The sequence below is a fragment of the Crocodylus porosus genome, unplaced genomic scaffold, assembly GCF_001723895.1.
Source record: "Crocodylus porosus isolate Cpor-Errol unplaced genomic scaffold, CroPor_comp1, whole genome shotgun sequence".
Lineage (NCBI taxonomy): Eukaryota > Metazoa > Chordata > Crocodylia > Crocodylidae > Crocodylus > Crocodylus porosus.
The window spans coordinates 12,793,981-12,812,662 of NW_017728911.1; the positions used below are offsets into that span (position 1 = coordinate 12,793,981).

Here is an 18,682-nt window from a genome sequence, read left to right on the forward strand (position 1 = left end):
AGATGTCCGGGAAATTCAGGTCCATCAACATTTACACTAAAAAACACAGTATTAACAACAACATACACATTTCAAATGTTATTCTTTGTTCTTTATTCACACTACACTTAAATAGGATAGAACCAAACAGTTCACCCATGACTGATTTAGCCACTTTCTATTCCCATATTAGTATTTCCTCAAATGTAATAATTATGTAAAAGCCAAAATGCTTTTGCTATTTTTTTATAACTCTGCCCAAATGGTAAATGGTTCCTTGAAAGCATGCCTGGTTAGCTGTTCAAGTTGGGTTATATGCAACAGACTTGCTGGGACAGCTCACACGACAGGAGTACTATCACAGGAAGGACAGGTAGAGGAGAAGAGGAAGAGCTGCTCTTTCAGTAAGAGCCGTATGATTGCTCAGAGGTACAGTATGAAACTGGTGACATGCCTGTTGAAAACCTGAGTTTAGGGTCAGATGCTGAGGTGGATGAGGCTTTCCTGAAACTTGAGCTAGCTGTTTGCAGATCACAGGCCCTGGTTCTCACGGGAGACTTTAAATCACCCTTCAATGATATCTGTTGGGAGGGCAATACAGCAGTACACAGGCAATCTAGGAAGTTTTTGGAGAGTCCTAGGGACAACTTCCTGGTACAAGTTTTGGAGAGGCCAACTGGGGATCATGTTCTTTTTGATCTGTGGCTCACAAACAGGGAAGAGTTACTGGGGAATGCAAAAGTGGATGGCAAGTTGGGCATCAGTGACCACAAGATGACTGAATTCAGATTCCTGAGGACAGGAAGGCAGGAAGGAGGGTGGGCAGGCAGGCAGCAAAGTAATGACCCTGGATATCAGATAAACAGACTTTGACTCGTTCAGGGAAATGCTGGGTAGCATCCCCTGTGAGGCCAATCTGAAGGGAAAAAGGGAGTCCTGGAAAGCTGCCTGTACTTTAAAGAAACCTTATTCAGGGAGCACGAATGAACCAAGCCAATGCACAGGAAAACTAGCAAGTTTGGCAGAAGACCAGCTTGGCTTAGCAGAGAACGCTTCAATGAACTAACACACAAAAAAGGGAAGCTTACAAGTAGAAACTTGGACAATTAACTAGGGAGAAATACAAGTGTACTGCTTGGGCATGCAGGGATGAAGTCAGGAAGGCCAAATCACAGCTGATGTTGCAGCTAGCAAGGGATGTGAAGGGGAACAAGAAGGGCTCCTACAAGTCAGTAACAAGAGGAAGATCAGGGAAAGTGTGGGTCCCTTACTAAATGGGGGAGGCAACCTAGTGATAGAAGATGGGGAAAAGACTGAAGTACTGCCTTTTTTACCTCAGTCTGTTAATGCCTTTTAAAAAGCATTTAATGCCTTAAGGCCTTTTGTAATGCCTTTTTTAAAGCATAATATTTTTTACTTCAGTTTTCACAGACAAGGTCAGCTCCCAGACTACTGCATCTGGCAGCACAGTTTGGGGAGGAGATAAACAGCCAACATTGGTGAAAGAACAGGTTAGGGACTATTTAGAAGAGCTGGACGTGTATATGTCCATGTGGCCAAATGTAATGCGCTGAAGGGTGCTGAGAGAGCAGGCTGAGCAGGAGCGGCTTGAGAACTTGTGGTGATTGGGAGAGGTCTGAGACAACTGGAAAAGGGCAAATATAGTGCCCATCTTTAAGAAAGAGGAAGAGGAGGATCTACAAACTGGTCAGCCTTACCTCAGTCCCTAGAAAAATCATGCAGCAGGTCCTCAAAGAATCCATTTCTATGTATGTGGAGGAGAAGGTGATTAGGAACAGTCACAGCATGGAGTCACCAAGGGCAAGCTGTGCCTGACCAACCTGTCTTCTACGATGAGATAACTGGCTCCGTGGATGGGAGGAGGGCAGTGGATGTGATACATCTTGACGTTAGCAAGGGTTTTGATACGGTCTCCCACAACATTCTCACAAGCAAGCCAAGGAAGTACGGACTGTGACGTGGACAGAAAACTGGCCGGAGCATTAGGCTTAATGGCTCGATTTTTAGTCAGCTGCTGGTCTCAAGTCGAGTGCCCCAGGGGTTGTCCTGGGACCAGTTTTGTTCCATATTTTCATCAATGACCTGAAAGGTGGCACAGAGTGCACCCTCAGCAAGTCTGCAGATACAAAGCTGGTGGGAGTTGTAGATACACTGGGGAATAGGGCTAGGATTCAGAGCTACTTAAAGAAACTGGAGGATTGGAACAAAAGAAAAATCTCATAGGGCACATCCCGACATGCACATGTGGTTTGTAGTGGATCAAAGCAGTCCGAGGCACCAAAAACTGCACAGAGTGCACATACACCTGTTTTCCATAATGCAAATTAGCAGCATGGCAATTTTGGGGTTTTTGACACCAGGAGATTCCAGTGTCAAAAAAATGCCACTAAAAAAAAAAACAACACACAAAAAACCAAAAACCAGTGTGGTGTAGGCAGCAGCAGTGTGCGCCGCCTGAGTGGGAGCCTGCCTAGCCAGAGGCCAGGCTCCAAGTGGCTGCTTCAGCACTGGTGCTGCCCTGGGAGACCCCCAGAACCCCAAGTAAAGACTCCCCTAACCCACCCGGGTCACTTTGCCATGTAAAAAAGACTGTTTTCTTTATGTCCCTGCCTCAGAAATGCAATAGAAAACTAATTTCTATCCAGACTCTCGATTTCTGACCTAAAGTGATATAATGCAGTACACAGCTAATCTACTCAATAGTAAAGAATTTTTATATAAATTAAAGCATAAATATTTATTTAAACTTATGACTATTTTGTAATGGTTTACAAGCATTAGTTATCTCTTTTTGAAAAACAGAATCAATTTCTCAAAAGATTTACAGATTATCCCAGATGTTGCAGACCTGCGTAATGATGAATACTTAGAAGAAAATTACCTAATAATACAGTGATAAACTGGCAACTGGCTGAGTACAAGGGATTAGAGTTCTGTCACTGAAGTAAAAACTTACAGTGGAGGAATGCAAGTATATAGGGGAACCCTAGAAGTTAATGTTGGAGTAAGTTATCCAACATATTCACTTTCATGGTTTTCTATTCCTACTTTGTTTTTCTTCTTCATTTTCTTGTCTGTTCCTTCTTCCACATATCTGTCTCCTTTTTCTTTTAATGGCCAATGCTCATAAGCCAGAGCCACTTTTTCCATCTCCTTTGGTCTTTCACGGTAAATCCCCATCTAATCTGTAATGGAGCTATTATTTTTATAACTGTTCTGTCACTTTTCTGTACAGACAAAAAAACTGAAATTACACTGTAAATATGCAGAAAAAACACAAATATTGTGGGATGGCTGCCCACTTATCAAATAATAGAAATGTCATGGCAGATGCAGTCAGGTGGAAATATAAGTAACAGCGGTCACTTTTTACGTGTCCTGTTCAAGTACCGTTTGCATTCGGCACCTAATGGAATTCTGAAACATTAACAAGTTGCTTTTGTTGCTCACACCGTTCTGTTTTACAGTTACACTAATATCCTGAACAATTAGATATATAATTTTAGGAAATAATATTGTTTTGTTTGGCAGTTAAAATATATTAAAAGTGGTAAAAATCAGATAAGTTGAATGCTATTTTAAGTGTCTGCAGTGCCTTTCAGTTAGGACTGTAAAAACGATTTAGAAATATCAGCTAAAGCTTACAGCTCCTTTGCTAGCCACCGATTCCTAGAGCCTTGCCGCCCAGAGAAGAAGTCACTTGCTCAGGGTGGATGCTTTATTAGTCAAGAATATTCTCCAAGTTTTGGTTAACAGCCTGGAGAAATGCTGGCAGCTCTCAGTGGGCTACTAATTGAACTTTAAGTCACTTATGTTGTCTAGAGTTCTATTCCAGGCCACTTCCAAGAACTGGTGGGTAGGTAAGGGAAAACCTTGCTCATTTTCAGAAGAAGTGAGAAAAAAGAAAAAAATTAGGGAATTAATTTAGTGCATTCCTGCCTGAGAAAAATAGGTCAGGGGTTATTAACAAGTTCTCCTCCTTACTTAGCATCGCAAGTAGATTATGGCTCTCTGCAAACCCTTTGCTAGAAGTAGCAGCAGCAGCAAGATAATAATTGGGCAACTTAAGTCATTTAGTGGAAATTTTTACCCTTCATTCTCTTTGTAGGTGCCTATGTGACTGCAATTTTACTTCTTTGCCTTTGAAAAGTAGTATCTTGCAGCAAATCATTTGGAATGTCATGCAACAAGCCTTACAACTCTTGGATAACTATTTGTACATCGATTCTTGAAGTTTTCCTGGTAACATCCATGTAATCCTTTATGCCTTGCACAGCTGCATTAACATTGAATTTTGGTCACTTTGCACAGGGTTTCTCTAGTGCTGAGACTTCCCAAACAGTTTACCACAAACAAAGCACACAATTTACATGAAGGAAGTTTTGACAAGGTGACCATTAGAAACATAGTCCCCTACCTTAGCCCCCAGAATACACAACGAAGTAAATAGGAAGAACAAAAGTTTGTGAAGAATTCTCAAACACTGACTTAATACAGGAGTTTAAACAAATCAGTTGACTCTCTTGTGATAAAGCTTCCAAATTGAGAAGTAGCAATGCATATATACACCCCCCCACCCCAAACCTCTGCTAACTGTGAACATTCATACAGTTTCTTTATAAATATATTCCAAATCAAGGAACTGGAACAACACAGGAATACAGATGTTTACATCTGCAAAGAACAACTTCTGGCTCCAACATCACATCCAGGAAGTGTCATGAAGTTGCTTTGTCATGTCAAATATCAACTGACTGATTTGTGTTAGTCTGCTGTCAAAATAAAAGTTAACTAGGACTGCAAATAGTTGAAACTTGTGTTTTGGAATGTTTTGTTAAATTAATTGTTTTGTATAGGTTATGCTAAGAAAATATCTTTTGTGCTCCACTCTGCAAGACTACACGAGTCAGGTAAAGAAGTCAGCTGTTCCAGAAACTTACAGAAGTTAATTTCATTATATTCAATCAAGATACAAATTTTAACATATTTTCTAGCTTCATAAAGAAACCTTTCCCCTGGAATTGACTTTCTGAGCATACAGTAACTATTTTTCTTAAAGTCCACAATTTTGTGGGGGAGGTAGAAATTTAAACCAAATTCAAATTCAGTTTTAGACCTCTAAACCTTACTATTCCATTTTTAAATAAAAATGCAAAACTTACTTAGAAGAATAATTAGTGAAGTTCAGTTGAGGATGTACTGGTTTAGCAGGCTCAGGATGATGGCTGGCAGGTATCTGTGCAGAGGGCTTATTTTCAAAACTTCTGCGATCAAAGTATGAGAGCTGCTTTCGATAGTACTCTTCATCTTCTTCAGGATCATAGTGATTTGAACGGACTATATCTTCAGGTGGCTTTGCTTGAGGTCTTTGTGGTTCTGGGGCCCTAATTAGGAATAATAATGTTTTACTGTATTTTACGTTTTGAAAAGCAATAAGCCCAAATGCTATTTTATAAGCTAACTACCCAGACTATAATTAAAATATTTTTTGTGTAAAAACCCTTATGTCACAAAAATACCCTTCAAGGGGTACTCATCAACATAAAGGGAAAAGCATTTAACTGGCATTTTAAAATACTTTCATATAGTTAACTAATGGACACAGAACAAGATCTTTGAGCCATTAACATTCACTTTATTGAAATGACATAGCTAAGGAGGTGGTACCTCAAACAGTAAAAAAAAACCCCTTACCACTCCTAAATTACTAGGACTAACCCAACATCATGCTTCTATTTCTTCTCATGTTATAGCTACCCTTTTCCTAAAACATTTTGAAAAAAGACCCTGTGACGCTCCTTAGGAAAGGAATTTCTTTGAAACGGGTGATGTACTCATCTATTATAATATTAAAAACAACTCTTTTTCTGAAATATCCAACCACTGAAAATGACTACTGATTTACTACCCAATTACATACTCTTGTTAATGATAAACTGTACCTGTAAGCTGTTTTGTCATGTTCATACTGAGAGGCTGGCTTGGCAACCGTAGCAAGGGTAGGTTTAGGTGCTAATTCCGGGGGCTGTAATAAAACATATACACTAAGATTCAGTTAAATTTCCTATGCTTAGAAAGATACAATTGTACTGCTTTAAGAGAGCCATGGGAATTAGAGACTCAAAACTTGAACAGGAGCCCATTTGGTATAGTGAGTTCAGATCGTCTTAGTACATGCTTTTGTTTTGTAACAACTGTCTAACTACAGTATAAATTTGAAGACAATGTATCCCAAAAAACAACAACTCTAACTACAGCAAAGCACATCAGGAGTGGTCAGCCTGTGGCACAGGTGAAACAAGTGGCAAGGGTAGGCTCAGTGGGTGTGTCTACACATGCAATTCATGCGGAGCAATAAACTCTGGTGCTTACTGCATATGCAGCTGGGATCATAGAACACAGGAGCCATGTTAGAGCAGCCCTGGCTGGCAGGGGGTCTGGAGGGGAGGTGCTCTAACATGGCTGCTCTGACCCAGCTCAACATGCTGTGGAGGGGCTGGCTGGGACATAATGGTGTTCCAGTGCAGGGATAGCTGGCTGGCAGCCCATGCACTGAAGCACCAGCAAGCCATGTCAGCATCTACACCTGTGGCGCTGCTGAGTAAAAAGCTTGGCAGCAGACAGTACTTGTATTTACAAGTACTACCTTGCTGTGGAGTTTATGAATAGTTTACTCCTGCCTCATAAACACTGAGAAGGTTACTGCAGAGCTAATTAGTCCACTCCACAGTAAACATCTCGTGTAGATGTGTGTGGTATATAGCAAACTGGGGAGGGGACAGGCAGCACAGTGGCAGAGGGCAGAAAGCAAGGAATTAGATCAAGTAAGATGCAAAGGGCAGGAAGAGGAAAGCAGAGCAGCAGCTTGGTCAGGGAGCAGAAAGCTGAGCAGCAGATATGGCAAAAAAAAGATAGAAGTGGCACTCAGGAAGCGTTCAGAGTCAATCTGTGGCATGCCTGACATAAAGGTTGGCCCCCACTGTGGCATGATGAAAAGCTGGAAGTGGATACTTAAATAATTTACCTTGACAGCTGGTGTATCATTAGAGTCCTTGATTTTTTCAACAGACAATGATCTTTTGTTTTCAAACATCTTAACTCTAGTTAGCACTGACTGTGGTTTCATGGCTGGATCTTCTTCTTCCTCTGTTAGCGTTGGTGGTGTAGGCAGTGGTTTACTGTTCAAAGGCAAAATTTCTGGCTTGGTTTGCGATGGAGGAGGTGGAGGGGGCACATTTGCAGTGGTATGAGAAGGCTCATACTGTCCTACTTTAGCATTAAATCCTTGGGGAGGGCCTGGTTCATAGCCCCTTGTGTGTGGCTCAAAGTACTGCTTAGGTTCAGGAGATCTAGATATCACTGGAGGGTATGTTTGGGCCTCTGGTTTATATCTACCATGAATATCATATGCAGTAGTGGGCTGATCTTCGTAACGCACTTGTGGCATGAAGTTTTTAGGTGCATGTTCATAGCGAGGTCTGCTGTCATAAGTCATTGGAGATGGTTCTTCAAAGCGAGGTTGTGCTGGGTAGTAGCTGCGTTCTGTGCTCTCTTCTGCATTTTGTCTAGGGTCAAAGTCTTTAGGTGGCTGGTTATCATAAGGTGGTCTTGGCTGGTAGGGCTGTTTTTCATCATAATATGACCACTGGTCTTCATAGGAAGGTACACGGTCCTCATAATGTAAATGAGGGTCATAACCATGAGCAAACTGATCCGAATAGTTAGCAGAATCATACCGGTATGCTGACTGTTCATATTCCCTACTAGGCTGTTTCTCTGTATACTGAGTCTGGGATTCATAGATCAGATTTGACTCTCTTTCCTGTCGGTGTACTGGATGATTAACAGCTGGCTGTTTCAGGATGTAGTTCTGCCTAGGTGCCACCTCCTCATTAATGTATGGATCCTTTCTGTAAACCTGCAAAAAGAGAACTCCTTATATGTAACATGAAACGTGAATGCACATACATTATTTAAAAAGCTACATTGCAAGTCAAAGTAGGTAAAATTAGGTTTGGTTTTTTCCTGAGGAAAGAATTACACAATGTAGATGCCTGTGATAGCAGAGAACTAAAATCCATGTCCCACGTTCACATGAAAAAACCCCACTTATTTAGTTTAAGGAGAAAAGCCAAAGTAACAAGTATCTCATATTTGTCATTTTTAAAGAATGGATTTATTTGGACTTCAAATTAATTCCAACATTTTGGGAGGATTAATTCAGAATGGTTCAATAGAATCAAAAGCACCATGATCCAGGATTTCCATTCAGCATAGTGAAGAATTTGCTTAAGGCCAGTCTAACATATCTTGGGACACATTTTTCACAAACACTCCATTCATAAACAAAACAATGTTGACAAGTTGAATCATACACACACTGAAAGAATCAATCAAAAAAACAAATGTAATCTTTTAATTTTTCTTGTTTTTCTAGCAGAAGTAGAATGATGCACAATTTGAAGCCATGCAAACAAAAAAGTTAGATGATGCGTAGCAATTTGGATGCAGTCTTAAACTGCATGAACCCTTGTGGATTGGAGGGAAGGGTGATTAAGACAGAATTCTTCAGCAAGTGGCAAAACAAAATGAGCAGGTGCCAGCTTAATGTACAGCAGCAAATAAGTGCAACATTTCAGCACGGGTACCTTTGCTGGATCTATATGCGGCGATAAGGATGATGGCTCTTGATCTCTTAGCATTATATGGGCACCCTCAGTGCTTGGTGTTCTTAGGGGGCCAGCTTGTGGTTGGTAAGAGTTGTAAGGAGGTGGGGTGGGCTCCTCCAGTCTGACATTAGTTAGGTTTACGTTAGGATTAACGACAGAAGTTGATGAGATTGCAGGGTTTGTTTCAGGCGACGGGGAAAGGTAAGGGACTGCAGGTGAGGCTTCTGCTTTCTGTGAAGTGTTTAAAATATTTTAAATGTAGTGCTTTGTATAATGCTATGACTTTTCAATTTATAGGCAAAATACTTTAAATGTTTCTTTGATAAAACATCACATGTAAAGTGCACTGTCACTTTCAGAAAAGTCATTCCACCACTTATTACAAACTGAAATACACATTTAAAAGTTTTAGAAATCAGAACGGCACTTTAAAAGTTATCAGAATTAACTGCTGTCTCTTTACATGAAGACAAGTAGACTTTCTAATCCATTCCAGCATGTAAATTATTGTTGGCCTCTGGTGCACAGTCATGGTACTGCTTGGCAGTGCACAAAGACAGACAGTTCTCCTTCAAAGAGCTTATACTCTCAAGGAAGAAGAATACCTGTTACTGAAGTACCAAGTTACTGCTTACCGGTTGTGAGGCAGTTATTTTAAATCCTGGAGAGTCCATTCTAAGATTTGGTTGTGGCTGCACTTGTGATGCATAAGAAGGGTAGGTCTGAGCTTCATGATGCATTCCAGAGGAATCCTCCCTTACAGGTTCAGAAGACCGTGTAATGGCAGATTCAGGAGGAGTCCCAACCTCATCATTGAGTGTTTCATCTAGTTCTTGATCAGTGTAGGCACCCCCTTCTGTGTCTGTGTCTTCATAGTCAGAAGTGTGTCTGCTATCAGTGCTATACATTGAATATTCACTACCTGGAGCTGACAGGTAGGAAAGGCGATCATCATGCAAATCAAGGTCATCACTTGTAGCACCATCTGCCTGTATCAAACAAAAGAAAATATAAATCTTTCTTATAAGCATTTTCAAAAGATGTCCTTTGTCTTACAGTGCAGAACTGGGAATTCTTTTCTTACAGAGAATTACAGACTGAACACACAGTGCATTTGCTTCAGATCTGTGATGGAACAAAAAATCATGATTAATGGGTAGCAAGACCACCAAGGACTGACTGCATGTAATAACCTGTCCTTCCACTGAGAAACAGAGTCAGAATATATTCAAGTGGCAGAACGGGAAACTTTGCACTGCTATTTCCTCCGTTGAAGACTCCAGAGTTTAAGGCCAGAAAGGAATACCAATATTTAATCCGACTTCCTCCAAAGAAGTAAGGTTGTTTTTGGTGACATCTTATTGGACCAGCTGTCGCGTTGGGAGCAACTAACATTGATATTGTATGCCCAAAGACTTGTCTAACATCCCTCCCACCTACACAGCTGATCCACTAAAAGATACTGCCAAAAAACAACCTTATTTCTTGCATCATTCACAGCCACAAAAACACTCCAGTGCTACTTCCTAGATAGACACAGACAATAAAATGTCACCAGGTATTTTCTGCATTTAAGGCCCCTGGAGAAGTTCATTTAATGGCACAATGGGATCTGATCCCCAGTCACACTTGCTGACATACCACACATATGGCAGGTTATGTAATTTTGGAATCCGATCCCAAATCATGCCATTACCAGTTGCAAGTATACAGGGAGCCTCGGATCATCATCCCAGGGATCCCCTGCATCCGCAAGTTGATAGCTGGGTGACCATAGCCCAGTGCGACTGTTGGTTTCTATAAGCTGGTTCAAGATTCCAGTGCGTTTCCAGGGCTGAGACCGACATTCAGTGAATTGAGGGTCCCAGCCCCAGTATCACACTATGGTCAGTCCCAGAGCCCTGGGCACTGGAATGTCAGAAAATTGCAAATGCATGTGAGCTCCACACATGGTTTTTAAAGGTCCCAGTGCATAGGGATCCCACGATCAGGGAACTTCCCTGTGTCAAGTGTCTTTGGGAACCGTAGGACAAGGTAGTCAACTGCTGGGTCATGGCTTCCCATGACCAAACACCAAAACACACTTTGCTTCTCAGGTCCCACCAGAGCTGAGGGACAAGGCAAACACCATGCCAGATTGTTGGGAGTCCTGCTACCTGGCACTCTAGCCCAGATGTTGATTTCTCCTTCACTTGGCACTCTGGAAACAGTGGGGTACAGTTCCATCAGACTGCATAACAGGACTACCCTGCCACACATTCAATCTAAGGCATGATGAAAACCAGTGACAAAAAGATTACACATTGTATGGAATATTTTTGTGGCTGTTTCTTGTTTCATCTAATTTTCTCATTAATTGCCTGAACGTGTGACCAGGTTGCTATTTATAGCACTCTTAACAGGCTGATTGCATTTTAAATGCAATGTCTGCCAGTCTTGACCATAACTTGTGGTTCAAATCAGAAGTTACCTTTTAGAAAGACACCTATTTCAGACTTGGACACTTCAATACAACAAATAATGCAACACATCCATTCTTAAGTTGTTTCAGTGGGTAAATACCTGCACCATTGCTAAACCACCACAAGAGAAAAAAAACATCTACAGCAGTTAAATAGCTATATTTATCTTGCCAATAGCTGGTCTAGCATGGTTCACATAGCTATTAGCTGAGATAGTAGTTTTCCTTAGACCTTAAAGCCATGAGCAGGACTAGGAAGTTCTTTCATTCCATAAGAAAACCCAATTGTCCAGACGGTACAATTGAGAGGAATGAAGTAGAAAAAGGTAGCAATCACTAAGGTGTATACTACTGTTGCATGAGGATTTCTTTTATGCCACAGAAACAGAGACGGACACCCACCTCGCCACTGTTAATTCACAGCAATCTTGGTATGATCATGGAAAAGAAAGAGGAAAGTCCACTCATTACTGTACAGCACGTGACTAGTAAATGTTTTATTATTTCCACTTAAACGAGAAAGTTTAATTCCTTACCTTTCCTTCTGAAACCCACACCAGCTGGTTCTGCTGTTGCTGAATTGCCTCTTTTAGAGCTCCATACCAGCCATCATTCATTGAATTCAAGTTAATGGTAGCTAAAAATAAAGTGACAACTTCTTATCTTAAATTTCTTTTTAATTTTGAGAAAGATCTGGATCACTAGAACCAAATACTGAATACCAGCTGAGACTTAACAAGACAGACAAGTATAATTTGCTTGGCAGACCCTATAATATTGGGGATCATGCACAAGGCAAAACAAAGCTTGCACGATTCAGATTAGGTGCATTTGCAGGACTGGAAACATCTTTGTACTAGTGCACTGATCATATTTGATACAGGAATTGAAGACAAAAGTTGTTGAATCCCATGTCATTTTTGTCTGCTTTCAGAAGAACTACATATAAAAAAGCTACCAAAATATTAATGCCAGTTTTTCCAGTCTGGGGGCAGATGCATCCAAAAATGAATCAGAAACACAGAATAAAGAAGGTTGGCAATATAGGCAGTGGGTAGTACCTAGAAAAGATTTATGACAGGAAACAAATGTCCCATGGACCACAAGGGGCTGTCTGCTACCTCCCTTACAAGGAGAGATGGGGAGAAATGAGGATGGGGTACAACCTTATGGTGTGACAATACACAGCAGTAAATACTACTGGATACTTGTGAAACCCAATATACCGGATTTTTAATAAAATATGAACAATACAGCTGTAAATACATACTACTAATACCAAGACACCTAGCAGTGAAAGAACTAACAATAGGGCAACTAAGATGCTGCCTAAAACTTCATTGGATATAATCACCACTTTTTGCTACTTTTTTTAAAATTTAGCTTCAGTTGTAAACATTTCTTTCTGTTCACTTACTTGTGAAGAGGTGATGATTATTTTTCCTTAGTTTGTGAGCTCTTTCATACAATTTTCTGGCACTTTTCCGTGATTCTGGACACAGCCTCATTCTCATGGTTTTTACACCTTGCTTAGAGTCCGGGTTCAAGAACACTACAATGGGATACCACTGTGCATAATTTAGACGGTCCACTGCATTTGGAGTAACATCCAATAAAGCATGTTTGTCCTGCAGGGGAAAAGAGAACACCAACAAGAAAGTGAAGATTTCAAGCGCTACACCTAGGTAATAATTCATTTTTCATATCCTCTATAAGGAGCTGTTCTCCAGCTACCATACAGAATGTATTGTAGTATCCAGGTACTGGTACACAAACCACTTATTTTTATTATTAGGCTGGGAAAATAAGGCAAAACCCAATAGTTAGACTGCCTATACAATCACTCTTATGACCAACAGAGCCACTGGCGACATGTAGGAGGTGTATGTGCACCCCCTGAAATTGGCAGTGCACCCCCTGCAAAAATTGCTGCCAACACTGCCAGTGGTGCCTGTGAGCAGTCGCCACTCCCACTGTGTCCCGCTAGGTTCTGGGGGCACATGGCATTCATGACCAGAGCTACTGAAAATGAGTGTGCCTAGTTAGAAATGTGTCACATATTTACTTTCTACAGGCCAGACAGCTTCCTAAGGAAAGGAAGAGCCACAAAAAGACAGTGGCAGAGAAGAAAAGAAATGAAGGGCCAGATCCCAATGCCTTCAACTCCACTTCAAACAAATCCTTCTTCTGCATATCAGACATGATCATAGCTTTCCCTTACTGTGGAATCAGTTCCATAAGCATCTGGTGTTGCCTTCCCTGGATGCAATGATCCTGTAGTGGGAAAAAGTCTTCCCTAAGAGTAAGGGTTAATAAAGTAATTTTGTTCATCAACAGGAACATAGGAAGAAGAGGTAGAGAACAGGTGCCCTATATGAAGACCTATTGTCAGAAGTTTTCATGGACTATGGCAGGGGTGTCAAACTTATGGCCCACAGGTAGATCCAGCCTGCAGAGCTGTTCTAGTATGCCTGCCAGACTATCAGCAGGCCACCAGAAGTTAGGAGAACATAGCCTGCCACAGAATTCAGGGCTTTTCATTCCCACTGGCCACGGCCAGTAACAGCAAGCTTAGCTTGCTGTTGCTGCCCTTGGACCCCATTCCTCAATCTCCTCCTACCAGACACGTCACTGTCGGTGGATCTGCTGCCATCACTGTAGCGGCCACAGCAACCACTTCCATACTGTGGCTTGATCCAGCCTATGAGGAGCCCAACAGTCCAGACTCCACCCAGGAGCCCAGGTGAACCTAGACACCCCTGAATGAGGGGACATACTAAAGAAACTGGTGCCAAATTTAGTGGTTCTCCTGCTAACTTTGAAGACATATAGAGACAGAAATGTTGAAAAGTTAATGGTAAAGAAAAAAAAGTTAACTCTCTTAGCTTTTCTATGACATTCTCTTTCAGGTGATCAGAGGCTAGAGGGATAGATGTAGGAGGGTCAATTGCATATTGCAATGGAAAAGAAGACTGAGACATCTAATGGCAGAAGAGAGGGAAAAAGGGAGTTTTTGTCCATCATTTAATTTAAGCACATTCAGTATTACAGCTTTACAATCTGTTTTATTGGTACAGCTACATACACAGGTTACTATTTTTTTCAAGTATATGCCTAAAACTTACAGCAAGTTAAAAGCTATTTTCAAATTAGAGGCTTGTGAAACAGATACCCAGCACATTTGCAAGGAATTTCTTTATCTATGGATGATTCTGAAAAATATTTTTAAGTATACATATATTTACATGAGAGCAAAATGAGGGAGGAGCACCTTGCAATATGTGTTCACTCTTCTGAAAGTATACCATAAGCCAAAATAAGTGCCTGATATGATAGAAGTGTGGCATTTTCCTTTATATCCGCTTTAATAAGTGCCTACATAGATTAAACTGTTTCAGCTTGTACTACTGTTTAATTTAGGCAATTAGAAAAGATAAGCATGCCAATACAAATATTTATGCACATAATTCCTTGCTTATAAGTTGATTTATATTTTGTTTTCGTTACTGTGTATGAAAACCCTAGTTTGTTAACTTATGTTTATTTAAATGATTAGATATTTCAGTTCATTCCATCACTCCCAATCTTATTAATTTATTTTTAGAATCAGCTACACATTTACAAAACACCACATATTTTTACTACTTACCCTATCAATTATCTGTTTTATTGTATGAAGACGAATAATGCCAGAGCTACGCTGGTCGGTACCAGCATCTCTTGGTTCACTTTCTGTAAATAGAACGGAGTTAAAAACAATTGTTTTTTAACTGCCTTTTATTCAAGTATACAACCCACTCCATGCCTGCTCTAGTTTGAAATACCAGTTTACTCTTTTCAAATTGTCATAATAAAGATACTCGTTTTACTTTAAAATAATGCAGAAATTAAATGACTGACTTCTATTTATTTTAAAATCACCAAGATTGTGTTAGACAATTAGCAGAGGCTTAATTCTGAATGCTCAAAATTTTGAATTTAGATGCCAAGTTCAACTCATGTTCAACAATGCCTGACACTTTCCAGAAGTAGGCCCTAAAACATTATTAGAAACTAATAATCCTCTAAATGCAAAATCATGTTTCCTTAAGAAACCTATAGCAATTCCATACCTTTAAGTTACTGTATCAACTAGTTAATTATGAACAAACGGAAAGCTTTTAAAGATCATTTTCATCTCACTGACAATGTAAGAGACGAAAATCACAACTGTTAAGAAATAATGGGGGAAAGAAAACTAGGGAAAACAGGTAAGCTATTTTGCTATTTTATTATTTTAACATTACTTCAAAGAGACACTTACTTGCAATTTGAAAAATGTCAGGTTCTTCTCGTGCTAGTTTCTCTCTTGCAACATCAGCAATTGGTCCAAAGATAGTTACAGGCCTGAGAAATCCAGCTAGAAAAGGAAGGAAGGTGAGGAGGGGAAGAGTAAATTGACCTCTTAAAATAAACTTAAGTAATTTTTCATCAAAAAATATTGAACTGGAACAGTAACTGTTCATCTGTTTTAAACAGGAAGCTACCTTCTCGAAGCACAACTCTTTCATATGCAGGGAACTTTGTCTGAACAGGCTGTGCAGAGAGATCTTCTCGGCTTTTTCGGAGATTTCTCTTTGAGCTGCGCAGGCCTCGGAACCTCCAGAAATCTGCACGATCCCCTCCTGCTGTCTTTGGAAGAGTGTACTGTACACTAGCTAGCTGCTCAGCTCTAAAAGGGGATATAGTCAAGAAGAGAGATCATGTACCTACACAGACAAAATGCCAACAAACAGACAAACAAATAAAATTTTGAAGTTGCATTTGATTAACAAATAGGCTGAAGAACTCCTGATCACCTAAATAAGGGGCTTCAACTCATCTTCTAAACCCAAAATATGACCACATATGAAAAGAGCATTGTTTCCTGGACCAGGTTACCTACTGCTGGTGATCAAATAATGCTGCTGAGTCAACTACAGTAATTGCTTACAAAGCACTTTTGAGAAAATTATATATGTATTTAATTACTTTAGTACAACACTTGTTGTACCCAGGAGAAGGAAGTTGAATGTCAGTATCCTTTTTTGCTCTTCATTTAGGACTTATATGGACTGGAAAAAATGTGCTACTAGTCTTAAACTTAACCAGATTAGTAAGAAAACTAACGAAGTAAAATTACCAATGTAAAACTGCTTTGCCTTAGAGTTTTTGAAGCTATTTGTCAGACTGTATGAGTTAACTGAATTTGACATTGTTTTTTCTAGACACGGCTTTAAATGTGCAGTCTTCCCTTCCCTTGTGTTGTTTCACTCGCATGGAAACAAGGAAAGCAAACCTAATCTGACTAGCCGCTTTTTCACGTACTGTCCGAGAACAGCATTTTATAAACTGCTGTTTATAAACCCAGATAAAATGCTTGGCATTCACACTACTTGCATCTAATTTCAAATTAATTTGTATCCTTATGAATGTCTTTTCACTCCCAAAATTCTAAGTAGAAAATATGTCTGACTGACGAGAATATTTTGCGACTAATGCAGTTTCCCAAATATAGAACTTGCACAAACTTTATTAGAACTTTAGCCACTGCTTGCAGAAAACTGTTTCAAGACCATACCTGTTTTTGTTGGGTATGATGCCTCTTTCCACCTCTTTATGATTCTTGCCAATTCGAATAGCCAGCCAGGACCCCAGCTTGCCATTGTACAAGGTATCCACCACACGGAACACTTCACCTTTGTTGAAACTTAGCCCATAGGGAGATTCCTTTTCATACTCAAAATGAGTTCTGATATAGAAAGAATCTCCAACATCAGACTCAACAATGCGACGATAAACTGCAAAAAAAAGTTAATCAAATTTGTAGGACATTAAGTCTGTCCTAATGCTCACAGCCACTACTTTATAGAAGGATTTTGAACACAAATCTCATGAATCTCTAATTTTTATTTTACCTGTAAAGTAACTCAGGAGTATCTAAAAACTTGGGGCATCTCTCTAATTTAAAGGGCTTGCTAATATAAATATGCCAGCCAGCAAATCCCACTGGAAACAACACGGCCAAAAGGTTCTTTGCCAATATACCTTATATTTCCTGAAAAGCCTAAGTTGTAGTAGATGAAAGGATTCTTTTTTATCAATATAAATTGCAAATCTCCAAGGACTTCTGCCAAAATAAACCATGCAAGTTATAGTAAGCTGTTTTTCCTAACACTGCTTGTAATAGTGCTAGTAATTTTCTATACTTCAAATTCCTATACTTAGGCTTGTACAATACACGAACTCCTGCATTTTGTGCATGCACGCACAGTGAAAGAACTGAATCTTCTAAATGAGTAGCGTTTAAACTTTTAGGATTTTTTCTTGTAAGAAGATTAGAGCTTGTTTAATGAATTCTGAAGAATATCCTACTATACTGATACTAATAGAACCTGAAATAACTGATTAATAGTGGAACAAATCAAACAAAGAACCAGAGTAGTGCACTCTTCTACACAGGTTAGATCTACATGAAGTTTTGAGGTTATTTAGTTATTTTAGCTAAGATCGCAGCTCTCAGTTTTCATTAAGCCAGAAAAGTTAATATTGACATGACCCCTATAGTGGATCTGTTTATAAAAGAGTTTAATACAGAAAAAAGTCGCATCTGCCTACAGGGAAGTCACATCCACACTAAGGCAGCTGGACTATTTTAACTATACAGTACAGACTTAATTAAAGTGGAGCAACTTGTGTAGATAGACTAGTCCTTAGAATATCTATCCCCGTCTTTCTTGTGACTACTAACAGGAGAATAATGAATGGAATAATTTTAATATGAAACTCATGAAAACAGACTGAGCCCACAAACGGTCTTCAAAACAAAACGGTCTATTACTCAATTGTCCAATGGCAAATTTCTGCCGTTACTATGCTTATCTCTGCTGTGTTCGAAGCAACCTACAACAAGGCTTTCCATCAATCTTTCCAAGCTGCCAAAGTTATTTGATATTAACATCTCTGCATTCAACGAAAACACTTACCATCCTTTTTCTTTTGTGCCAAAATTGTTACCTCTTCTCCTTTAGGGAGATCAAGCAGAAAAAGCACCGCTTCCTCTCTAATGATATTTGTGAAGTCCACATTATTTACCTAGTATGAATAAAATAAATTTTGCATTACTATACAACATAACAGTAACATGCAAATACAATTATACATTGTGGAAATCTGCATAACCTGTTAATACTAAGTTTGTTTCTCTAATTAGGTAGAAACCAACTCTATGCATTTCAAAAGGATTTTGACCACTGTCAAAATACAACATTTTAAAATACAGTTAAAGATGAACACACACTGCCCCCACCCTCCCCCCTACCTAACAAGGGGTAAATGAATTAATATTTTTAGGGGGTGCACCAATGCATCAGTTCATATTGTATCAGCACCAAAAAAAGGAAAATTGACATTATCATCAATTGGCTTTTTGGGGCTGATGGAGCTGATAATGCTGCATGCATATGAGCAACTGCAGCATGCATGCTGCAGCTTGGAGAGCAGTGTCTGGCTGGTAAGTCCATTAGAAGGAAGG

General features: G+C 39.8%; 1 protein-coding gene across 6 annotated transcripts in view; it reads right to left on the reverse strand.

Moving 5' to 3' along the window:
- The window catches only part of TJP1 (tight junction protein 1), a 276,897-nt gene that overhangs the window by 18,529 nt on the left and 239,686 nt on the right, over positions 1 to 18,682 (reverse strand). For 4 of the 6 annotated variants that reach the window (XM_019533448.1, XM_019533447.1, XM_019533452.1 and 1 more), the window contains 12 exons: positions 18,135 to 18,243; positions 16,730 to 16,949; positions 15,657 to 15,841; positions 15,434 to 15,529; positions 14,780 to 14,862; positions 12,548 to 12,758; positions 11,667 to 11,767; positions 9,305 to 9,658; positions 8,649 to 8,900; positions 7,025 to 7,918; positions 5,943 to 6,025; positions 5,163 to 5,384 (listed from right to left, as the gene is read on the reverse strand). In XM_019533448.1, coding sequence (XP_019388993.1) covers positions 5,163 to 5,384; positions 5,943 to 6,025; positions 7,025 to 7,918; positions 8,649 to 8,900; positions 9,305 to 9,658; positions 11,667 to 11,767; positions 12,548 to 12,758; positions 14,780 to 14,862; positions 15,434 to 15,529; positions 15,657 to 15,841; positions 16,730 to 16,949; positions 18,135 to 18,243 — 2,810 coding nt within the window. The remainder of the gene's footprint in view (positions 1 to 5,162; positions 5,385 to 5,942; positions 6,026 to 7,024; positions 7,919 to 8,648; positions 8,901 to 9,304; positions 9,659 to 11,666; positions 11,768 to 12,547; positions 12,759 to 14,779; positions 14,863 to 15,433; positions 15,530 to 15,656; positions 15,842 to 16,729; positions 16,950 to 18,134; positions 18,244 to 18,682) is intronic. The other 2 variants (XM_019533451.1, XM_019533449.1) reach the window with 1 other exon arrangement.